The sequence below is a fragment of the Beta vulgaris genome, chromosome 4 (genome assembly GCF_026745355.1).
Source record: "Beta vulgaris subsp. vulgaris cultivar EL10 chromosome 4, EL10.2, whole genome shotgun sequence".
Classification (NCBI taxonomy): Eukaryota; Viridiplantae; Streptophyta; class Magnoliopsida; order Caryophyllales; family Amaranthaceae; genus Beta; species Beta vulgaris.
This window is the reverse complement of record NC_079205.1, coordinates 51,829,861-51,847,404: the sequence shown is the minus strand read 5'-3', so window position 1 is coordinate 51,847,404 and position 17,544 is coordinate 51,829,861. Positions and strand designations below refer to the sequence as shown.

The following is a 17,544-nucleotide window of genomic DNA, read 5'->3' as shown; positions in this document are numbered from 1 at the left end:
TGAGAACGAAATCAATGGAGGAACTATTAGGTATTGAGGCACTGGATTTTGGTCTAGGAATAGGCCAACCTATGACACCAGAATCTTCAATAAAGGGATTGCAGCAACAATCAGACATTCACCATACCTTCAATGAATGGCTTCAATCCATTCATAAGAGTGTTGAGGTGAAGAGCACACCAGGAGCTCGTGAGGCTTCACATGGAGGTAACTCTACTCCTATTCTGTTTCAATTGGATGATGATTATGATGTGGATCAGGATGATCACATAGTTGGATTGAATGTTGAAAAGGATGATCACATTGTTGGATTGAATGATCAATCAGAACCATTGACTATTGAAATGGAGGATATACAGGAGGAAGTGGATTTCTGGAATTCTTCTTTGGTTTGTTATGTATTAGGTGCCAATCCACCTGTTCATGTAATGGAAGGATATTTTCGAAGGATTTTGTGGAATCAGGGAGTGGATAAGGTGGCTATGGTGAAAAGAGGAATGCTCTTAGTAAGATTCAAGGCGATGGATGCTAGGGATCATGTAATTAATGGTCATTACTTCTTTGATAAGAAACCACTGATCATGAAAAAATGGAATTCCGAAATAGATTTTGAGAAGGATGACTTGAAAACTGTACCTGTGTGGGTGCAGTTCAAGTTGAATCTGAAGTATTGGGGAGAGAAATCTTTGCACAAGATTGCTAGTCAGATTGGTGATCCAATAAAACGTGATGAAGCTACAAAAAATCGTGAGAAGCTTCAATATGCTCGCATCTTAATAGAGGTTCAGATAGATAAGATTTTCCCTACAGTAGTGCAATTTTGGAATGAAAAAAGGGAGCTCACTGATGTCCCTGTGACATTTGAATGGTCACCTATCCATTGTGTACATTGCAATGAATTTGGACATACTGTTCAAGAATGTAGAAGGAAACAAGGTAAAAAGGAATGGAGGCCTAAGCAACCAGTTTCCACTACATTGGAACCATCAATTGTTCAGCAACCAATGGTGGTACAATAAGGTCTGGCTAAGGGGATTATAGAGAAGAATAACCAGGGGGAGATAGATCCAGAAGGCTTTCAGAAAGCACTGAAACCTATTAAAGTGAGGAGTTCAACAAGAACTCCTATGTCTACTCAGAATCCTTTTCAGGCTCTTATTAAGGAAGATGGTAAACTGGGTAGAACTGGGGAGCAGGAGGCACAAGAAAAGGGAGGGGGAGATCCTCCCAAGTTGAATGGATATGCTCTTGTGTTGGAATGTGAGAGACATTAATAGCACTAGAAAGCAATTGGAAGTAAAGAAATATATTCACTCAAGTGTTGCTGGTGTTGTTCGCCTCTTGGAATCCAAGGTTAAGGCTCATAACCTTGGAAGATTATATCAGAGAATGTTTCAGGGATGGTTTTTCACATCTAACACAACTATGATTGATAGGGGAAGGATTCTGATAGCTTGGAAGCTTACAAGCTTTCACTTGAACATTTGTCAATGTTCAGAGCAATTCATTCATTGCTTCCTGAAACCTGTTAATGGAGATAGAGGTTTCTATGTCACATTCATATATGCCTTCAATGATAGAGGGAAGAGAATGGAATTATGGGAGGAGTTGAGAAGGATCAAGATATCTGAACCATGGCTAATCTGTGGTGACTTTAATTGTGTCATGTCTGTTGAGGAAAGAATTGGAGCACCAGTTACAGAGACTGAAATGGTAGATCTCGGAGCTTGTATGACACATTGTGGGTTACCGGACATTAAATCCTCTGGTAACTTCTACAATTGGAACAACAAACAAGAAGGGATACATAGAGTCTTTTCCAAGATTGACAGAATGGTTGCAAATCAGTCATGGTTAGATATACTCTACTGCAGAGGCTTCCTTTCACAATGAATTTGATCACACTCCTGTGATTCTAACAATACATCCTGGCCTTCATGGGAGGAAAAAACCTTTCAAGTATTTCACCATGTAGAGATCTTCTTCTAAATTCTTAGAGATAATTAGAAGGCATTGGAGGGTAGAGGTTCAAGGAACCAAGATGTTCCAAATCCAGAAGAAATTGAAGAGTATTAAAGTTGACTTGAAGAGGCTGAATAAGGAAGCTAAGGGTATTCAGATATCCAGGCTGTTGATGTGAAAGCTTATCAATACATGATGGAAGCTCAACAGAAGCTTCATGAAAATCCGAGTAATCCGGGAAATATAGCAGAGGAATTGGAGGCTTCTCAAAAGTATAAGATCACTCATCAAGATTATGTGGAGTTTCTTTCACAAAAAGCTAAGATTAAGTGGATCAAGGATGGGGATGAGAATACATCCTTGTTTCACCAGAGTATTAGATCCAGGAAACTTCAGAACATGATCTATAGTATATATGATGAAAATGGGATATGGTGTGACACTCCTGAAATTGTTTCACAAGCATTTGTATCTTATTACCAGAAGTTACTTGGTGATAATATTGCTAACAGAATACCAGTGATACAACAACTGGTGCAGGGGGGGTCCTGTTAATACAGAAGAACACAGAGTAATATTAAATGCACCATACACTAAGGCTGAGAACAAGAAGGCCTTCTTTTCTATTCCAGGTTCCAAAGCTCCAGGCACAGATGGCTATAGGACTTACTTCTACAGAGATACTTGGGAAGTCATAGGAGAGGATATTGTTGCAGCTGTTCTGGACTCTCTTCAAAGTGGTAGAATTTTGAAGGAGGTAAACACAACAGTAATCACTTTAATTCCTAAGAATTCATGTCCTAAGAATGTTACAGAATATAGGCCTATTTCATGTTGTAATACCCTCTATAAATGCATAACTAAAGTCTTGTGTAATAGGCTTAGATTAGTGCTCCATGACCTGATTATGGAAAACCAAGGAGGTTTTGTACATGGTAGGAATATTATTCATAATATCATGGTGATACAAGACCTAACCAAACACTATGGTAGGAAACAAACACAGCCAGGGTGCTTGTTAAAGATTGATTTGCAGAAAGCCTATGATACTGTTAATTGGAAGTTCCTTGGAGAGATGCTCGAAGCTCTAAGTTTTCCTTCACAGTTTAGGCAGCTGGTGATGGAATGTGTTACAACTCCCAAGTTCTCTTTGACGATTGATGGAGTGATGAAGGGATATTTCAGTTCATCTAGGGGATTGAGACAAGGGGATCATATCTCCCCCTTGCTCTTTGTGCTGTGTATGGAATATTTGTCTCAAACATTGACCAAAATGGGAGAACTTGAACAGTTTCACTATCATGCCAGATGTAAGGAAACTAAGCTCACACACATGTGTTTTGCAGACGATTTGATCATGTGTTGTAGAGGGGATTATGCATCCATTTACTTAATGCTGAGAGCTTTCAAGTTGTTTTCTATGACAACAGGGTTGCAGGCTAATGTGTCTAAGTCTGCAATATATACATGTGGAATGAGCCAGAGAGAGCAACAAAGAGTAGTGGATGTTTCTGGTTTTACACATCAACACTTATCTTTCAAATACCTGGGGGTGCCAATCTATGCAAAAAGGATAAGTGTGAATCAATGTGATGTACTAGTTGACAAGATGATAGCCAAGATTAAAGTGTGGAGCTCTAGAAACTTATCATACACTGCTAGAGTGTAGTTAGTCAATGCAGTTTTGGTGAGCATTCATCAATATTGGGCTCAGGTGTTCATATTGCCACAGCAGGTGCTTCACATAATCACACAAGTCTGTAGATCATTCCTCTGGAGTGGCCAATACTTCACTCTTGAGGCTGGCAATGTAGCTTGGGAGAAAATTTGTACTCCTAAGAGTGCAGGAGGACTGGGATTCAGGGATATTTTTAAGTGGAATATAGCATGTCTTGGGAGATATGTATGGGCTATTTCTACTAAGCAAGATAGTGTGTGGTTTAAATGGGTGCATTCAGTATATCTTAAAGGAGGAGACTGGTGGGAGTATACCCCTAATACAAGCTCTAGTTGGTATTGGAGGAAATTGTGCCAGGTGAAGGAGCAATTGAAGCAATCATTCACACAAGCTGAGATCAGAAACATGAGGCAATATTCAGTGAAGCATGTGTATGAAGTACTGATGGGTGAACAAGAGAGAGTTTACTGGGATAGAGTCATATGGAATAGGATGAATCTCCCAAAACATAGGTTCATTTCCTGGTCGGCTATTCAGGGTAAATTACAGACAACTGCAAAATTGGTTGTGATGGGTATAAGTAACAGTGATACATGTCTGTTATGTGGTAGTTATAAAGAAGATCATTCACATCACTTCTTTAAATGCGTGCCAATTCAGTCTAGCATGTCTGAAATATGTTAAGGAATGGCTTCATTGCCCAGTACAAACAGAAGACTTGCATCAGATAATTATCTGGATTCAGAATAGCAGAAGGACTAAATTCCAGAAACAGGTTCATCATGCTGGTGTTGCTGCCTTGGTCTATATGATATGGCAGAGTAGAAATAAAGTCTTTTGGGAGCAATGTGCTCCAAGTATTAGTTCAGTTTGCAAGCAAGTGATGAGTATTGTTAAAGCTAGAGTAAGGGTAGTATTACCTAAAAAAATTACTAGAAAAGATGGGGAATGGTTCCTTAGTCTTTAATGATTGTATTGAATAGTGCCTTTCGAAGGGTGAGGGAGTCCAACCTAGTTGGTTTGCCTTCCCTTTGATAGGTTTGGTTGTAAATTGTTGTTCAATATATAATATTCTCACTTGCTTAGCAAAAAAAAAAATAAAAATGCTAGAGGTTGTATTGGAAATTTGGAATTTGATATTTATGTCGTGGAGGGGCAATTAAGTGAATTACTAAGGAGACACCGTTGCTCCCCTCTTGACTTATATAATAAAGATCTATCAGAGTTTGTCTAAGCTTGCTTATGGGCACATGTAAATTTGAAGGTATAAATTGTAGAAAATGATTCATTTCTTAGTTGTTTTTAAAATGCTACCTAATTACTCCCTCCGGTCTCTATTAGTTTACCCCTTTCTTTTGTATAGAGTTTTAGGGGAAATAATGTTGTGGGCGATAGAAATAAAGATAAACTATTATTTTATATTAAAGTTGAATGTATGTATGATGAAAAGTTAGTGGTCCCATTCCAAAAATAGAAACAAAAGAAAAAAGAACACTAATAAAGGACATCATCAAAAAAAATATGGGTAAACTAACAAAAATCGGACGGAGTATAATTCTAAATGCTGAGATGAAAGCTACCTAATTATAGGAATAGTGAATTCTAAACGGGAAGTTACGAGTTCCATACTATTTACGGCCCGTTTGGTAGTCGTTAACAAATTGCGGTAATGGGAATGAATTTTAAGTGTAATTTTGTTAGGGAAGTACCCTTAAAATCTCCATGGAGAGGCATTTATTCTCCATTGGCAAGCAATCTCACCCCTAAACTTGTGTTTTTGTCTCCAAGGGGAAGCAATTTTCATTACCACTCATTACCACCTACAAAGTGGTATTGGATGAGAATGAAAATTTAAGAAGGAAAGTGGACACTTTAAGATAAATTAGCATTACCATGGGAATGGACAATGATATTTTTCACAAATTTACATATAAATTCATTCCTATTACCACCATTTATGACCAACTACCAAACGGGGAACGAGTCATTTCAAAAAAAAAACATTTAAATGCTATAGTTATATATATAGAATCTAGTCATTGTTATCTTGTGTCCATAGCTCGTATTTGCAAATTCCTAGATCTGTAATACATAAATTTGCAAAAAAAAAAAAAAAAAAAAAAAAAAAGAGAATTGGAGAAGAAGACATACAAATGCAAACAAAAAAAGTTCAAAACATGTCACAACTAACCTCAGGTAGCCATGAATGGTGGTAAATCACGCTAAAAACGACAGTTGAAGTAGCTTATATTATACATGGTGTAAAGCCTAGTTTGCAAGGACACAGCCAAAGAGGCCTAATTGGTGGTTGTATTCCTGTCTCTCAAGGCATTGTATAAGCAGACTATCAAAATTCAGTTCTTTGTTTGTATTCATAGATGCATCGGATATTGAAAATTTTTTCAAGCACAATATTTAGATTAACCAAAAAGTAGGGTGGCTCCTTTATCATTTCAACCACCACAACCGAAATCCATTTCTATTTCGCAAAAATATTAGTGCATGAAATAACGGGTTGTGATACATACAATCTTTAGGATTTATAGATAAATATTAAATATATTTTCTGTAATTGTATTAATTTTGAAAAAGAGAAAGACAAACTCATGCATCAACAACCGATAAAATCAATAATTATTTATTGCTTAATATTTTTATCTTTACCTTCTGCAATGAAAGCTTTAATACTCCATAATTTTCTGTAAATAACTTCATTTAATTGAAATCCTAATTGCTTTTTGAAGACCAATGTTCTACTATCATATTTTTTTTTTAATATAATTTAGTTCATTTCATTAAAACTCATAATAGAGGTAAAGGCAAACATTAAATTGTGAAGACTACAACACCTTGAAAGACAAATACAAAAACGCCAAACCAAAACGTTCCAGACGCAACAAATCCCCTCAACAATATTATCTCTAGAAAGAGCAAGCAACAATACAACAACTACATCAAAGAGCCGAGAAACACTCAAGCTTACGACTGCAAAACAAAAAACTAAGAGAACATCAAACAAAATAACAAAGAACTCATGAACTCCTTAAGACGATTTTGAATCAATGACACCAGGCCGGTTGACCATTGGGATACCCTTCACTACACCCCCTCTTTGATACTTGAACCCCATTTTTCTTCTCCATGTTACGATTGACACCAAGATGATTAAGCAATTGACATTGATTTTTCTTTGCTAGCCTCCTAAAAGAAGACTTTGGCACAACATTGCTCAAAATTGAATTAGGCGACAAAACTGAAACCTCATTGACAATCCCAACTGAATATAATATTGTGCCATTTTCTATAGCACAAGAAGAACCCTCATCTCCATCAACACATACTGAACTTCCTCCTTTGATGCACATCTCATTTGCAAATAATAGAGCACTTGCATTGTCACTCAAACCAACACTTCCCGCGAACCTTTCGGGATTTGCCGACATCTTCTCCTTGATAACACCAATGTTCTCTAAAGGGACGCAATTCAACATACTAGGTTCCTTAACACGATGAACCTCACTCTCTAAATTAGGATGACTAAGCCGATTTGCATATTTTCTAAGATGAGCAAAGCATCCACTTCTAATTTAAGCTCACTATCATGACAAAGAGGAGAAATGTCGTGCCAAAGAATCGATAAAGAATCCAAATAAACATTATGACAATCACCATCAATAACAACAACCCTCAATTCCTCTTAAGCAACATGAAAAAAGCATGGACAAAAATATTCCAAGGACAACCAAATCGTCTAGGGTGCTCAAATTTAATCAAGTTTGAACAATCCTTAAGGGCAACGGAAAGCAATCAATCAACTTAACCAGAAAATTAATCCACCTTTTTCGATTATTATAGATTTCACCAATTTTTAAGAAACCATTACTCAACTCCAAATGGAAATCCTTACCTTTGATTTGAATTCTCATATTCGAACTTCAATTGAGCCGCTCCCTTGAATCACGTGAAATCTAACAACAGCAACCAACAACCTCAAAAGGGTAGAAAAATGGAAGGAGATGAAGGGGTTCAACCTTGTGGTAACGCACGTCGAAAAAGAGAAGCGCGGACGGCGCACCGGAGGGAAAACTAGGATTCTGCTGGGGTTTTAAACGAGGTTGAGAGAAATTGATAGTCGCGTTCTCCTTTCACAATTGACAGGGAAAGGGGCTTCGGAGCCGGGAATGAGGTTTTGAGGGACGGGGAAGAGTTTCAAAGGTGTTGGAGAGGGTGGTGACGATTGGTAAAATTTGGGTTCATCGATAAAATTCAGGTGAAGTGAACATGATCTTGCACACAATAAAAAAAGTTTGACGTTAAGGTTTTCTACTATTGTTCTTAACTTTAGTCGTTTGTTTTCCAACTATTATGTGGAAATAACATCATAATGTGGCATCTTGTTAGATTTGAGTCCACATAATAACCTATAATATCATCTTTTAATAATAATAATAATAATTCATATCAATGTGTATTAAGGATATTATTTTTGCAAACTATATGTCTCGAAACTGTCAACAAGATAATGAGGCAAGGATTTTAGGACAAAGATTTTTTTAATTTGGTGGAAGTTATGAATGCTGGGTAGTCTTCTTGAAACTGTATCTTGATTTGTGTGTGTGTGTGTGTGTGTGTGTGTGTGTGAATATCTTGATGGGTATGATTGTGATTACCAAGCTAAGTGGAGCTATATAGGCTCTCGAGTCCCTCTAGGGTTTTCGTGCGAGGGTGTTTCCTAGGGAAAATTACGTTTTTCCTTCTTCAAAGGTGGATATCTCAAGGTTTCTTGAGATTCTAATTACAGTTTTCCACAAATTTAACCACGTTGATTACGTTTCATAATATTGATTAGTATGGAAGATGAGGACAAAACAGTGGGGGAGAGATGGTGGATGATACAGTTGAATGGAAATTCGATGAAACTAATGAGGAAGAAGGCAAGATCTCGTTAGTGGTTATGGGGAAGGTGTGGGCGCAGAAAAATGTCAACGCAAACGCAGTTATGGAAACCATGCAGAAAATATGGCAACCAAACCATGGAATGGAAGCGAGGAGGCTTGCCGATAATTTATTTTCATTCCAATTATTCCATTGGCGTGACAAAGCAAGAATCATGGAGGGGTAACCATGGCACTACGATAAACATGCGCTATGTCTAAGTGATATTCATGATGATGGTAAGCCCTCAGATTTACAACTTCACTCACTCCCTATGTGGGTGAGATTTTACAATCTTCCATTCAAGGGCAGGGGTTGTGATACGAACATACAAATGCTTGCTAGTATGATTCGCACTTTGGTGAAAATTGACATTAACTGGTCTGTTAGGGATCGGGTTATGTTGGACATAAGAAAGCCCTAAAGGACCATGTTAACCTAAAATTGAGAGGCGGGGATAATATGAAGATCCCGGTGATATATGAGCGACTTCCTCTATTTTGTTGTATTTGTGGGCGAGTTGGTCATGGGGATAGGGACTGTGAAGAGAACCATGGTGATCATACTCCTAAAAAAGTTCCACATTTCCATGAGGACCTCTCCATGGAAAGTGAACAATGCCTATGATAGAGGTGGGGAAGCATATACTAAAGGAATGGCAAGGAGACTGTTTGTACCAAAACTGGAAAGGGTGGAGAAGAAAAAAGGTAGTGATCAAGAGGAGATCCTAAAATTGAAAGAGGAGGTGGGTAAGGTAGTGGGGAAGTTGAAGGAGATAGAAATTCAGAATGATGCGACGACAAAAGAGCACGAAACTGATAGAAATTCAGAATGGTGCGACGACAAAAGAGCACGAAACTGATAGAAATTCAGAATGATGCGACGACAAGAGAGCACGGAACTATCAATCAAGAGGGAGGGTTTTCAATGCAACCCACCCTGAGGGAGACACAGATGAAACAAAGAGCAGGTGGTGATGAAGATATAGTACAAGGAGTGATGACAGTTGGGGAGAAGGAGAAGAATGTGACGAGCTCACAAGGGAGAGAGGAGGTGTCCAAACTGCAGTATAAGAAGAAAAAATGGAGTCGGGTAGTAAGAGAAGGATGCAAAGTGGGTTACATGGGAGCAAATCACTGTACATAAGAGAATGGATAGAGAAGAGGTGGAAGATGGACAAGGTAGAGTGAATGGGGAAGGAGGTGAATGTATGAAGAAGCGTGTAACTGAGGTAATGACACTAAAAGTGGCGGCCCCAGACCTTGGGCTCTTCACCACTTATGAATCACATATTTTCTTGGAACTGTAGAGGCTTAGGGAATGCATATGTAGTCAATTTGTTACGGCGCATCAATCATCATTGAACATCCCCATATTATATTCTTAACAGAGACCCGATTAAAGTCCTTTGAGATGGAGCGAGTGAAGAGAAAATTAAGTTTTGATAATTTGTTTGCAGTAATTTGTGAAGGAGATGGAAGAAAGAGATGCGGGGGGGTTAGCTCTGGTGTGGAATAATCCCGCAAATTTAAACATAAGATGCTTCTCGCTAAACCATATTGACTCTAGGGTTGATAGTTTAATCAAAGAGGCTGGCATTTTACTGGTATCTATGGACCTCCCGAAGAGGAGAACAAATGACCCACTTGTGATCTTTTTACGAGTTTGTATGACGGTACGCACGTGCCATGGCTTTGTGGGAGTGACCTTAACTTGATGCTTTTGTCAAGTGAGAAACAAGGAGGCAAAGATTTTAGTTATAGTGAAGCCGAAATTCTGAGGCAAGTATAGTGGAGTATTGTCACTTTATGGATCTTGGCTATGTGGGCCATCCCTTCACATTGACCAACAATAGAGGAAGTGATGATAATGTCCAAGAAAGATTAGACAGATTTCTTGCAAACCAGGAGTGAAAAAATTGTTTTGATGGATCTTTTGTAACCCATCTTCCTAAAAGAAGATCGGTCCATCTTCCGCTATTATTGTGTATGCGGGCCAAGATAGCTGGTGCGTTGAAGAAAAAAAGGATAAAACTGTATAGATTCGAAGAAATGTGTCTCCGTGATGGAAAATATGAGGAGATAGTGAGCAAATTTCATACAGATAGCAATGTCGCTGATCCTTTGACTAAACCATTGCCTCGGCCTAAGCATGAGAGTCATACTAGGGCTATAGGGCTTACGCATGTAGGAAAGTGATTTTGATTGTGTACTATTTACTTTTAGTTAGTTCACAGTTTTAGCTACTCTTATGATATGTTTGGTTATGTTTATCAATAAAAGGTTATATTCTTATTTAATCTTGGTTTAATATTAAATAAAATACTCAAAAGTATTTTATAACGTTTGATAGGATTGTCAAATACGTGATTTGACAAATGAACCACTATCTAGGGAACATGAGTTGTAATATACCTTGGTCCCTAGTTCAATTCATTAAAGTTGAACTTAAATGATTCGGTATCATGGACTAGATTGCAAGTTGATTTCAGTTTCATGGGATATGCGGACATAAAGATGTCTAGTCATTTTACATAGGCGTGTATAGTTGAAGCACATTGGGTAGACCTAGTGGGAGTTCTCTAAAAGGATTATGAGAATCTTATTAATATATTTAGTGGATTCCTTTGACATAAGTATGACATTAATCTTACTTAAGGATTAGTATGTTTTTGAGACTACAAAACATCGTGTCGTAAAAGGAGGTTACAAAGGAAGTCATCGCAACTGCTTCGAATTGAGTGGGAGTTTTGGTTATACAAGACTGGATAATCCTCCTAACAGTTAGGATTGATATCTTGGCCTCTTGAAGAGCAAAAACTAAAAATTACATGGACGTGCTCAAATGAATTAAAGAGTTAATCATTTGTTTCGACAGTTCAAACTCGGATTTCGAGAATCGACTTGAACCTTGATACGATTAACCTTGGATGTTACCATATTATCAAGTTGGACATTAAGTCACTTAAGGAGTTTGAGGATTACACACTTGTTCTCAAACAAGTGGGAGATTGAAGGATTTTTGTCTTCGATCAAGAGTAATAATCTAAGTATACTTGGAAAAGTTTATAGAGATAATATATATTCAATGATATTAGGTGACCACAACGTTTTGCTCGAAGCTAAATTACGGTTTGTTGGACTAATGATATTGGGCCGACTACTAATATTGATTGGGTCCTATGAGGTCACGCATTATAACAAAGGTTAGCTAATTACCCAAATCCATTTGGAAATGCTTTGATGGTCATGTAGATGGTAGAAGAAGAGTTGTAACTCTTGTTGTTAAATGATTCATAATGGGTGGCTTTTTGTGCCTAATGAAACCTTATACTCTATGACATTATGTGGCCAATTAAGATATATGAAACCACCGTTGTAACAACTCTATATTTTAATGTAGAGGTTACAAATGAATAAAATCATCATCATCTTTTTGCAAAAAATTCAGATTTTTGGTAAAGACTTATTCTCTTCTTCTTCCTCCCATTTGGCCTAACACCATACAAAGTAAGGAGTGAAAAGTTTCCTCTTCCATACTAGTATACGTGGTAATCTAACCGTTGTTCATGGACCAACACTAGAGGAACGACTCTTGACGTTCTCATAAGATTTCACTTGGAAGTTTGTACCTTTGAGAATTCACGCATCAAATGTATTTAATGTTAAATATTATTTGATTCATGTTAGTTTTTAATTTGCAATTTGTTCTTGGGTTTGATGTTTGGGTATATGATACTCTTCTTGTGCATTAAGCATCTGAAGTTCTACAAATAGGACGCCATCTTCCTTCCCCTTCACTTTTATTATATGACATAGATGTGTATATGCATGCATTATGCATATGGTAGAAAATATTGAAGATTAAATTCTACAGATAACTAAACGATATAATGTTTGATTAGTAGTATCTTTAGAGGCCCCATACATGAAAGGAATCAAATAATCCTACAATCATTCTTCAACGATATCAATGAAATGGTCTCTTTCCTATCAAAATCACCTAGGGTAATCTTTTGCTGGGCAAGCAGTCCCCACATTTTTGGCTACTTTACTTTTGCACCATTTCTCACCACCTTTGACCAATCTGTGGGCGCTTTCTAGTATAAACTGTCCAAATTGGAAGATTTTATTATATAATATGTATAATATATATACACAACACTATTATTTTTATTCACTCTCCTTTCCTAAAACAAGTGTTTCTTAAACCCAACTTAATTATGTACATTATTCCTAGTGTATTGGAACTGAAAAGAGCTATAACAACTCTTAAATATATATTTGGTTCTTAGTTAATTCGAGCAATTTACTTTACATTCCCATTTGTCTTTAACGTTGCGTAGTTTAATTTCTTTTTGTTTTTATATGGAATCTCCAACAAAAAGCTGAAGTGCTCAGTTAATCTGTGTGAATTGTGAAAAGAGTAGGTACTGTGTACTTGCAAGTTGCAATATTTGCTCTATTGTTTACTGTAGCAGTTGATTCGTTCTCTTGTTAAATCTAACAGTTTGTTTTAGATATTCACTATTGCCTAGGGAAATTTACTATTGCTTAATTTGAAAGAAGATATAGCACGGACGTTAATGGTTTTTTCTTAATTTAGGACATGGTTTCCTCACTAAGTATGTCTACAATTCATCTTCATTTTCTCCTTCCACCACTTCTCTGATCAATCAGTCTAATCAAAGTACACGGATTACAAAAATTATACTTTTTGAATTACACAAATTCTTAAATTAACTGTTACACTATAAAATTATGGTGTAACAACCTACAAACTATTTTTTTTTAAAAGCTCAAATGACATGAAATAAATGACAAAAATAACATGAGATTTATGTTATTATTTGTATAGTACATGTCATTTTTTTTTAAGTGTATGTCATTACGCATGTTACTTATTAATAAGTTATGATGTAACATGTTAGTATACACCAAAGACGCACTCTTCAAAGTAAGTAGATGAAACCAAAAGACTAGTTAATTTAATGGTAATAGACATTGAATTACCAAGTCTATATCTGATTATCTATAGACCGGTAGTTTGAAAATCAATCTAAACAAACTAATAAAGATATTTTCAAAATAACAACATAAATTAAAGGCCCTCGTCAACTAATTAAAACTATCTCTTTAGAGGATAATGTAAAATATCTTTAGAAAATAATACGTTTATATTTCACCATTAAGAGACAGAATTAGATTAAATTCAACAAAGGAACAGTAATGAAAATGAAATATAAAATTAATTTCAAAATATATGTATCAAATTAAACAAAGTGCAATGTATGCTTGCTGTAGATTATTTAGCGGCCTATAAAACAAAAAACATAAACTTACACACATAATCATCACCTATTGTATATACTCTCGTAATATGGAACCCTAATGAAGTCTTGTTTAGCCTTTATTAGAAAAAACTGAAAAGAGAACAAGACCATCAACAAAAGAACTTCACGTGCAGTATATGCTGTACAACATTTAGGGCCCTATAAAACCCCCAAATTGTTTGTAAAGAAAGCACAAAGTTAAGTTGATTTAGTCTAGATAACCAAGCCACTTTCATTTGCTGGCCACAGAGAAAGAGAGAGAATTAAGGTGAGTGGGGCGGTCCAAATTTAAATCGATGGCGCTAGAAGCAGCCGTATATCAGCAAGACCTTTTTGGCCATAATAATGGCACTAATAAAGATCTTTACCCTTTATTATTAGAATCTTGGTCTGATAGTAATGATAATTTTTTTCCTTACCTTAAACTCCAAGATCATAATAATCATGAAAACTCCTACTCCACCATAAATGATTTTGACCCTACTAATTACTTTCTAGATAGCCAATTAGTTGAACTTGATTGGCATTCTTATTATTATCATCATGGAATTAACCATGAAAGTATTATTTCTCCTTCTCCTCTTTGTACAGTTAATGATTTACCATCCTTGAATAATTATGATCATGATTGTTGGGGCCTAATAAGCTCATCGGCGAACCACCAGCCGAAGGCGGCAAACGAAAGTGATGGTGTTCCCACGGAGATGGTGGTGAGGCCGAAGCAACGACGACGTGCAAGAGCTAAGAAGAACAAAGAGGAGATAGAGAATCAAAGGATGACTCACATTGCTGTTGAAAGGAATCGTAGGAAGCAAATGAATGAATACTTGAATGAGCTTAGATCTTTGATGCCTGAATCTTATGTTCAAAGGGTACTTTCTATATCCTATTTTTTGGCTCTTAATCTTTTCTTCTCATTACTTAATAATATGAGATCAATTAATTGCACAATGGCCTTCTATAGCTCTTCATCCCACTTGAAAAGTAAAGGGTGATTGATATATCAGATTATTTGTGTAGCTCTTTCAACATGTCTATCATATTGGCGGGTACAACTACAATCACGTGTACGTATCTAAGGCTATTTTGTTGCACATTTGTTTATTAAGGGTTAGTTTTTCGTATTTGAAAGCCTCTATATCTATGAACAATGAGTTAATAAAGACTAAATGTGCGAAATTATAGCACTCCTCTCCGACCACCTCCTACCCTCCTAGACGTACATTAAAGAATCCAAATTATAACAACTATATATAGACTAGCTACAAAGTATATGAAGAGTAATATATTTCATAGATATGTACATAGTCTTGCCTTTGTGACTAGAAAAAGTACTTTTGATTTTATTTTTCCATATATAGTTTACAAGATAGCAAATCAAAGTTGTTATGACAATTCTATGAGATGATCAATAAAGTGAGAAACCCACCACTTCTATGTGCTTTTGGACAATTTATCTGCAATTTATGAGGGGGGAATATATGGAGAGTTGCATAGTTGAGTCTGTATATAATGCAATGAGATATATTCCCTTCTTTTATGAATAAATTTGCACAAAATTACAGTATTTTTGTGGAAGGCAAACTTTGTGTAATCCAGTAAAAAGGTAAAAAAGCTAACTATACTTTTTTTTCTTTTTCATCAACATAATAAAGGGGGACCAAGCTTCAATAGTAGGAGCAGCAATCAATTTTGTGAAGGAGCTGGAGCATAACCTACAAAGCCTGAGTGCTAAGAAGCAAATGAAAGAGAATGTTAATACAGATGGTAGTAGTTCAAGCTCATCTTTGCCCTTTAGAGAATTCTTTACCTTCCCACAATTCTCTAGTATTGGTGATAATAACAATGAAGATCACACGAGTTCTGGCAGCTCAATAAGTCAGCAACAACAGCTTGCTAATGCTGGTGGTGTTCAAGGTGGTTGGTTGGGTGCGGATGTAGAGGTGACAATGGTGGAGAGCCACGCACACCTTAAGATCCGATTGAGGCGACCGCCTAAGCAGCTATCTAAGCTCGTTTCTGGGTTGCATAGCTCAAGGCTGTCCATCCTTCATCTTAATGTTACTACTGCTGATGATGGGGTGGTCCTTTACTCATTTAGTCTCAAGGTTTGTGAGCTTTATGACTATCTTATTTCATAGCTACATTTCATTTTCTCATAAGTCTCATAACTAATTTGGATGGTAGACATTACATAGAGGTTTGTTTTTATAATTGACATTACATAAAGGTTTGTAGTCATGTTAGTCTTGTAGTGTAAAAAGATGCATACAACTACCGTACACCGATCTAATACAGAGAGACCACCAATTCTACGACTTAAGTATTTTTGTATAACTTTGAAACTTTTTAGTTCTTTTTTTTTGTTTATACTTTTTTCATAGACTAATAACTTTGTATTTATATTTATAACATTTATCCATTTTTGTTTAATTAATAGTGGCAGCCTAATATTTATGGCATTCTTATAATTCATCCATAGTATCAACTATGCGAAAGTTTTTCATGTCATCTCAAGTACTCAAGTGATTGTGTGTTACATATAATCGACATTCTATTTAAGATAAGATTTATGATTTACAGATGTTGTATCAGTTAGGTTTTGGAGTCTCTACTTGAATATCATTATGTTGTTAAACATGTAATCAAATCTGTGCATTTATTTATGATATGAACTTAAGTGACGTGCCATGGTTTCTTGAATTTATAATAAAATATTCCTCCATTTCTTTGGAAGACAAGTTGTTCTAATAAAGTTGATTTTATATGATTGCAGGTAGAAGATGGAAGCAAGCTAAGTTCAGTGGATGATATTGCAAGAGCAGTGTACCTATTGCTAGGTAGGATTCAAGAGGAGACTAATTCTATCTAGGTGTTGATTAATTAGTCGTTAAGTGATACTTTATGGAAGCAAGTACTCTTATAGCTGGCTGTTTATTGATCTTTGTCTCTCCTCCATCCAGTCTAAACATTTTAATATTTTCTTGTGATTAATCATGTATAATGTGTATTGCCAAAATTGCAATATGTGGCTACTTTTATGGTCATATTTTGTCATTTATAAGCAAAAAAGCCCGTCTTTCTTTAGTCAATTATCATTTAGTAAAACCGACGTATGTACATTTAATTGTTGGAAATAAAATCAAAAGAGTGAACAAGATATATACGGTTCGAGGAGCAGCTTGTGCTAGATCGAACTCGAATAGTTTCTTGAAAACTTGCTTCGAATATAAACTTTGAGTACTCAAAGATGCTATCGTTATTCCCAATAAGGTAGATCAATAACATATTGCTTCTCCCAAAGCTCGTCCCCTTCGTTCTGTCCGAAACAAGCTAATTAGTTCTTTAGGCTAAAAAACATTAAGACATTCCTTCCTAGGAAACCAAAACCTTTGATGTACAATAATTTATATATGCCTATTATGAATTTACACCCGTTGGGGTTAATAAAGCTTTTGGATCTTGTTAATCGAAGAGATACGACTTCTTTTTTTTCGATAAGAGATACGACTTTGCTCTATAGCTAGCTCAGCCCCAATCAAGAACCCCCAAGGGATTCCAAGAATTCTTATTTTACGTTAGTTTCAACCATATGTGTGTGCGTGGGGGCCGGGGGGAGAGAAAGAGAGAACAAAAC

General features: G+C 36.2%; 2 protein-coding genes across 2 annotated transcripts; both read left to right on the top strand.

Moving 5' to 3' along the window:
- Positions 1-2,157: 2,157 nt before the first annotated feature.
- On the top strand, positions 2,158-4,324 carry LOC130591185 (uncharacterized). Its single transcript, XM_057394120.1, has 4 exons — positions 2,158-2,396; positions 2,503-3,272; positions 3,393-3,589; positions 3,677-4,324. Exons 1-4 carry the CDS (start codon positions 2,158-2,160, stop codon positions 4,322-4,324), a joined length of 1,854 nt encoding a protein of 617 aa, XP_057250103.1.
- Positions 4,325-13,958: 9,634 nt separating this feature from the next.
- LOC104907404 (transcription factor bHLH94) lies at positions 13,959-16,954 on the top strand. The gene is made up of 3 exons (XM_010696326.4): positions 13,959-14,779; positions 15,563-16,015; positions 16,684-16,954. Exons 1-3 carry the CDS (start codon positions 14,204-14,206, stop codon positions 16,777-16,779), a joined length of 1,125 nt encoding a protein of 374 aa, XP_010694628.1. The 5' UTR covers positions 13,959-14,203; the 3' UTR covers positions 16,780-16,954.
- Positions 16,955-17,544: the final 590 nt, after the last annotated feature.

Excerpts from the sequence above, each read along its gene's own strand:
- LOC130591185 (XM_057394120.1), top strand. The coding sequence starts at position 2,158 with ATGGAAGCTCAACAGAAGCTTCATGAAAATCCGAGTAATCCGGGAAAT. Across the intron at positions 2,397-2,502 it reads TATGATGAAAATGGGATATG|GGGGGGTCCTGTTAATACAG; the intron begins GTGTGACACTCC and ends CAACTGGTGCAG. Across the intron at positions 3,273-3,392 it reads GTTTCACTATCATGCCAGAT|GGTTGCAGGCTAATGTGTCT; the intron begins GTAAGGAAACTA and ends CTATGACAACAG.
- LOC104907404 (XM_010696326.4), top strand. The coding sequence starts at position 14,204 with ATGGCGCTAGAAGCAGCCGTATATCAGCAAGACCTTTTTGGCCATAAT. Across the intron at positions 14,780-15,562 it reads CTGAATCTTATGTTCAAAGG|GGGGACCAAGCTTCAATAGT; the intron begins GTACTTTCTATA and ends AACATAATAAAG. Across the intron at positions 16,016-16,683 it reads TTTACTCATTTAGTCTCAAG|GTAGAAGATGGAAGCAAGCT; the intron begins GTTTGTGAGCTT and ends ATATGATTGCAG.